The 7093-nt window shown below is 48.6% G+C and overlaps 1 protein-coding gene across 1 annotated transcript in view; it reads left to right on the top strand.

Annotated features, from left to right (window-relative positions):
* Positions 1-1062: 1062 nt before the first annotated feature.
* Positions 1063-7093, top strand: part of PDE9A (phosphodiesterase 9A) — a gene marked incomplete at both ends in the record, with an annotated part of 49111 nt that continues 43080 nt past the window's right edge. Inside the window, one exon of the mRNA XM_080350194.1 lies at positions 1063-1131. Within this exon, the coding sequence (XP_080206320.1) occupies positions 1063-1131 (69 nt within the window). The remainder of the gene's footprint in view (positions 1132-7093) is intronic.

The following is a 7093-nucleotide window of genomic DNA, read 5'->3' as shown; positions in this document are numbered from 1 at the left end:
AGGACAGGCTGTTTCCAGCCTCTGTGCATGCTTGCAGCCCATCAGACAGCCTCTCCCCAGCAAGGATGGAGGAGCTGCTGTCTCCAAAGCTCTCTCCCCTCTGTGACCGAGCATCACCCACCACCGCTGCTTCAGCCTCCCACGGGCGCCGGCACTGCAGCACAGCACAGACACACAGCAGATGGCATTCGGCATCTGCTCAGGGAATCGGCTGTCGGGTGCTTTGCTCCCTCCTGGTTTTCAGCTGCGCCTTCCCATGGGAGATGCCTGTGCCAGGATACTTCACGTTCCCTTAAGTAACAAATTCCTTCACTCCGGGGGTGGTATGCACAGGGTGCTGGGTGAGAGCATGGGTTTTACACTTTCTTTGCCTGCTGCTTTTTCTTTCTATCCTTGTAATAACAGGAGGGATGTGGAAATTAAGCTGCTGAGTTTGGGCTGAGATGGTGCGAGCCCTGGCTGTGTCAGGTGTCCGAAAGGAGACTCCCAGCGCAAGGGACAGCTGGGAGCCTGTCACACCGCTTGCAGGGTGCAGGCAGCTCACCAGAAGGGTTGGTACTAATTAGTAATTACGGTCCTATTTCAGCATAAAAATGAATGGCATCTTTCACCACCCTGATGATGGAGAATTTTTCCCCTCCCCAGCTCCCCAGGGGATAAGTGCCATTTGGTCTTGTGTGTATCAGGGGCTGGTCAGCCCCAGGGTCAGAGCTACAATGTGAATGCCCAGCAGCTCTCAGCCCTAAAGCTAAGAGGGGTTGTTGCTATGGGAATGGAGAGGGCACTTGCAGACAGCATCTGGAGCCTGTGCCTTTCCCTGTCCAAGGCAGCTGGATTTGGAAAGAGGCAAAACTAAAAGGAGGTGACAGAGAGAGACAGAGGCACAGCAAAATGCATGCATGTTAGAGGAGGGACCTTCGCAGAATGAGAGTACAGTGGGATACAGAAGAGCGGGGACACCAAACTGTCAGGCAGCGGTGGCTTGGCTTAGTAGGATAAACCTTATTTTCTGCTCTGTTTGACACTGGAAAAAAAGTCCAGTGAAAACCCAGCTGTATCAAGATGGGATCTGCCTCCTCAACTTACCGGCCCAAGTGTATTTATTTGGATATTGATGGAAGAATTCAAAAGGTACTTTTGCTGTTTTTCACCAAGTAGCGTCTCCGGAGGCAGCAGAGGCTACGGGCTGTGTTTGCTGCACGACCTATTTTTGTAATGTGAGTTAGACGCGTGTTTGCATTCAGTGCCATTGTGGGCTACAAATCCTTTTTTTTAAGGGGAGAGGGGGAGATCTTGAGTGGCTTCTGCTTTGCGCACAGATGTTTATTTAAAGGGGAAGGGGAGGCTGGCAGCAAGGGAGGGCTGGGCGCTGCCAGTTCTCGCTGCCAGTGCGGGGACCCTTGGCTCCACAGCCATGCAGGCTTCCCCTCTCGGAGCAGCATCGCGACGTGTTTACAAAGTTTTGCCTGCGGAGAGGTTTTTCACCCAAGCAGCGGGAGCTGGAAAGCACGGCGTGATGAGTTATTTAGAGATTGCCTGCCGGTGGGGTTAGCGATGGGCATCTTCCTCTCGCCACGCTGAAGGGCAGGCAGGTGCCCGGCTGTTGTGTGATGGGGTGTGCTGCTTCTGCATCGCCGGGGGGCTGAGGGGTCCCCCCCACCTTTACCAAGTTGTTCGTCAATGGCGACAGACATTAATGAAAACTTTCACTTCCATTAGCCTGCCTTGTTTGCTTAACCACAGTTCACAGCACAGGGGAAACTGCAGGAGAAATGTATTCTGGCTGAAAGAGAGAGCTCGCACGCTGTCAAGCTGACAGCCCACTGCTTTTAAACAGAAACAATGCCGCCGTGTCTTTGTAAGTCAGCTTTTTCTTCTTTTTGTCAGCAGTTCTTTGGCCATAAACCAAGTGCCTTTTTTGTGATAGAGTGAGAGGGGCCATGAGGCTCAAGAGCAAGTAAACTCTATCTTGCAAAATTCAAATATATCTCTCTCGTCTTCCTGCTCTAAATCTTCTTTTCGCCCAGCCTTGCCTTTTGTTTCTCCTTTAAAAAGGAACAGCAAAGATACCCTTTCCATTCCCTCCTCTGTATGAGTGACTGCAGAAACGAGGTAAAGGGAGAGCTGATACTCACAGTCCTGTCCCGCCGCACACATCTCCATTGCCTGTGGTCCTCCCTGCCACTTTCCTGGAGACCCAGCACGGCTGCCAGAGTCTTGTCCTCAGGAACAAGACCTCAGAGAATCCAAATCTGCACCATGTTCCCCAGAGCAGGCTGCTTCTCTTCATCCATCTTGAGGTCTTAGACGTGATGGTGGTCCCTCTGCCACTGTGGTCTCCTCCGTATGGGTGGGCGGGAGCGTGCCGGCTCTGCTGAGCTGAAGGTGCCTCTTCTCTTTTGCTGGAGCTTAATGAGTTTGTCGCCTGGCAGCCCCAGAAGCAACGCTTCTGCCAAGCTCCCTGGCACCTTTACAGTTCAATACGAAAATGTTTCAGTATTTTGAAAGGGTGGCAAGTGTTTCCATAGATGCTGGTAAAGCACATTGTCTGTCATTTATGCTGGTTTAAAAAAAAAAAAAAAAAAGAGAAAAGAAATAGCATTTCTCAGAACCAGTCTCTGGAGAGTACTTTTGACACTAAAAACACAGAGGAGGCACAATCGCATGAGCAAGCAAATGCAAACTCAGGCAGTATTAAGGGGTTTTTTGCCTGATAAACATTATCTGTTTCTTCTGTCAGATGTAAAATTCCATCTGTGCAATGTTTGGAAGGATTCCTGCAGTAAAAATGCCATGTAAATGGGGTTCACCCAGGGGTAAGCAGGGCATATCTCAGATTCTCATGCCTCCTCAGTAACAACATCATTAGAAAGTAAAAAAAAGCTACCCTTAATCTTCCAAGGAATGCAGTATTGGAGGCTTCTAAAGGGAACTCATTAAATCAATGCTAAGCTGCTCATCAACCCAGTAATGAGGTATGAGCTCCATTATAACTGCGCTTGTTAAGTTTGAAAGGGCTCAGTTCCAACTTGCAACTGGCTTGCTGGACATTGCAACCAGGCATCCTGCAATAGTGCTAGCTGTGCTGGCAAATATTCAGGTAATCCTGTGTTTCCATCCTGATTTTCTGCCACTGCAGCCACAGGGCATTCTACTGACTTTGAGAGAAGTTGTTTTGCCACAGTGCTGAGGTGGATGAAGGGACACACCAGGCTCAGAGACCTGCACACCACCTCCCCTGGGAACCTGCGCATTGCAGAGGAGCACTTGGAAATGCTCTGCAACAGGACCACTGAATTAAGCTAAGTAGGTTTGTGTGTCAGCAGGTCCAGAGGGACACAGTGGGGAAAGCAAAGGGACATGATGGTTGCTGGAGGAGGGTTTGCTGGCTTTGAAACCATCCTCAGTGGCTGCTGAAATAAAGACAGCATCATAGAATCATAGAATCATAGAATCATTTTGGTTGGAAGAGGCCCTCAGGATCATAGAGTTCAACTATAACCTAAGTCTAGCACTAAACCATGTTCCTAAGAACCTAATCTACACATCTTTTAAACACCTTCAGGGGTGGTGACTCCACCACTTGCCTGGGCAGCCTGTTCCACTGCTTCATAACCCTTTCAATGAAGAAATTTTTTCTAATATCCAATCTAAACCTCTCTTGGTGCAACTCGAGGCCATTTCCTCTCACCTGTTACTTGGGAGAAGAGACCAACACCCTCCATGCTACGACCTCCTTTCAGGTAGTTGTAGAGAGTGATAAGGTCTCCCCTCAGCCTCCTTTTCTCCAGGCTAAACAGCCCCAGTTCCCTCAGCTGCTCCTCATCAGACTTGTGCTCCAGACCCCTCACCAGCTTCATTGCCTCCTCTGAACTCTCTCCAGCACCTCAGTATCTGTCTTGTAGTGAGGGACCCAAAATTGAACACAGGATCTGAGGTGCAGCCTCACCAGTGTCGAGTACAAGGGGATGATCACTTCCCTAGTCCTGCTGACCACACCATTCTTGATGCATGTGATCATCAGCAGGGCTGAGGCTGAGGCCAGCATGTCGCAGGGGAAGGGCTGAGACCCACAACTGCCAGCACCATGGGCACCCAGGAGTCCAGTGGCCTCCTGTGGGAGGGCGGTGGGAGGCTGACAGCAGAGGGGAGCCCAGCCCAGTGCTACTGTGCATTACTCCTGTATCACACTGGGGAAGCCTGGCCCTCGCCTCAGTAACTGCCTCGGCTCCTGCCCTTTCCCCTTGGCCCCATCCTGCCTGTGCCCACAGAGGCTCCCGGTCACTTGTCACAGTCTGATAAACTGACCTTTCAGAGGCATGGGAAGGCACCAAATATTCTTCACCAAAACTGACCGCAAGGGCAGGTTCTCTTCCCATGGACAGAGCTGACTATCTCCCCACACTGGGGAACCAAAAGCTCTGCTTTCGGAGGGACACAAGATGACCTACCCTGTCCCAGCAGACACCAGCCGTGGAACTCCCCACAGGCACCTGAGTTCAGAATCCCCAAAGGGATGGCTTTTGTGCCCACCAGGGTAAGGCTTCAAGCTGGTGTTATCTGTGTCCCAGCCATGGGGCAGGGGATGGAGGTCTCCCATGGGGTGACCACCTGTCAAGCTGGTGGAGGTAGAGCTGAAAGTGAAGCAGGAAGCAAAGGGGACAGCCATGCCAGGGCTGCTGGAGAGGTAAGATCAAAGGCTTTGTAGCATTACAACCCTGTGCCAAACCAGGGACTCTGTGCAAACCAGATTCAAAGAGGTCACTTGTTCTCGGAGCTCACTCAAAAATGAAGTTACAGCATAATGCACTTCCTATCCAGTGCCTATGTAAAGGGGATACATGCCCAGGGGAAACATGTTCTGCTTGATTTATTTATGTTTAAAGGATTCTCTCACCCAGAAACACCCAGCAGTTCATTACCCACTTGCCTGGACACAAACTCCCTCTGCACTTCGCATGCATGCCTGGGGCTTAGCACACCTGTGAAACACCTCCCTGTCCCACCTCTGACACAGCCTGGCCTGCTGCCAGGCAAAGGAGAAGACAGCAGGATGTGGCAAAGCCATGGTCGTGTTTCATACAGGATAAGGTGATCTTGCAGCACCACTATGGATGGGGATTTCTTGTTCCTGGAGTGCCAATGGATGGGATCAAGCACCTAAACCCTCAACCTGCCAGCAGAGCACCGGTTTGCTCTACCAAAACTAAGCCAGATCTGTAGTCTTATTTTCCTTCATAATTTTATTAACCCTTTGGGTGTGTTTTTAGGAAAAATTCCTACTGAGTCTGTTTCAAATTAAAAATCCACCAGAAAGAAAATGTTCCCTAGCCCATGCCCAAATTTTTTCCATGGAGAAACTATGGGGGAACATTTTCTTCTGACCTTCAAGATTCAAATGGTAGCAGAGCCAAACCAGCCAGTGACCATATTCCCAGATGGATGCTTCGTGGCTCTTGTTTTCAAATGTCACAGGTCTTTGCTTACTGAGTTGTAAGGAGTTCCTTTGACAAAAATGTTTAATTCAAGAGGGTTTCTGTTTCCAGTGTCTTAATCAGCATCACATTTGTAACAAGGATGGAAAATTAGAGGGGTACAGAGCCTGAGCTAACTGGAAAAAAAGAAAAGACTGCCACCTTTGTCAAGGATTCAAGGAAATCTCTTAGGGTGGTATTTTCTTCATCTTCAAAAAGCAAGTAAAGAATTTTGGAGCCATTTTTCTGGTTGAGTGAGTCATTCTGGATGCCAAACAGAGAAATTACCTTTTTTTTTTTTTTTTCTCAAACAAATGCATTGAGTTCAACCTTTCTGAGTGTCTACTGTACTGGCCTGTGGAGCAGGACATGGGTCCATCCACACCCATCGTTCCTTTGGCCTGAGGTCCACAATGAACAGGACAAAACTAAGACTGCATTTTGGTGCTGTGGTTATTGCACTGAAACATCAGCACATAGGAATCGTTTCTGTCATGCAAGCTTTTCTTTTTAATTAAAGCAAGAGCAACTGCGGTATAGATGCCTAGACTCCAACAAACCCAACAGATTTTTCCAAAGCTTGCAGTGCTATTTTTAACATGCCAAACTAGATTCAGATTAAAACCAAAACACAGCAGAAAAATAACGGCGTGATGATGAGTTCAAGGCGATTAAATATTTTTACATCCCAGTGAGTCTCTCGGCACAGCCAGATGAGCATGCTCTGCGGTGCCCATGGACCCAGTTCCCACATGTTTGGGGCAATACGCTTTCATCTGCCAGCCATCAGAGGGGTGCACGGGCAGGGGGTTCACAGGCGGTCAGGACATGGACACCTCCAGGAGCTGCTCTGCCTGGCTGGTGTTTGTAGGTTCTTTCCGTACATGGACAAAGTGATGCCAAACCCTCTTTAGCATGGTGAGGCATAAGTTTGTCTTTGTGGGATCAAGGCCATTTTCTTAGTGCTGGCAAAGCTCTGTGTGTGAGGGAAGGTGTAAGGTAGCACAGTCTGAGTCTGGCCAGGGGTCTTGGCTCACCTTGGCTTTCTGATTTTAGCTGGCCCCAGTGATTTTTGGTGGCTGCTGGATGGTCTTGTTATAAAGCAGCAAGAAATGAAGAGCAGGTTCCTAACACTCCACCACATTACAGCACATAAACATTTTATAGAGTAAAAATGTCTTAAAAAACAGGCTTTTAAAAAAGTGAGAGAAAATGTCACCATTGAGGCCTCTCTCATTATTACTCCACCTTCTTTTCCCTCCCCAGGGAGGGCTCCTCAGAGCATTTAGAAAGCCAAACCATAATTCTAGCACAGCTCCGTAATTCCAGCATAGCTCCATAATTATTCTGTACCCACCACTCAAAGCAGCTTGTTTACTGCTGTTTGTGTTCCTGAAGTCATATGCAGTCTGTTATAGTTATTAGAGTTTATGCTCACGTTAGCCAAGACAAAGCGTAAGTCTAACACTCTGCTACTGGCTTTACTGATGGATTCAGACAAGTCAACTGCAGTGACTTATACTACTCACATACAGACTTCTCTGGCTTTAATACAAACAAGGCAAAACCATTTTGTTTCTGTCACATTTCTAGTGAATTTACTTCTACAGCTGCAAATT

The sequence above is a fragment of the Nesoenas mayeri genome (genome assembly GCF_963082525.1).
Source record: "Nesoenas mayeri genome assembly, chromosome: 1".
In the NCBI taxonomy this organism is placed as follows: domain Eukaryota; kingdom Metazoa; phylum Chordata; class Aves; order Columbiformes; family Columbidae; genus Nesoenas; species Nesoenas mayeri.
The sequence above is the reverse complement of the archived record's forward strand: the minus strand, read 5'-3'. Positions and strand labels throughout refer to the sequence as shown.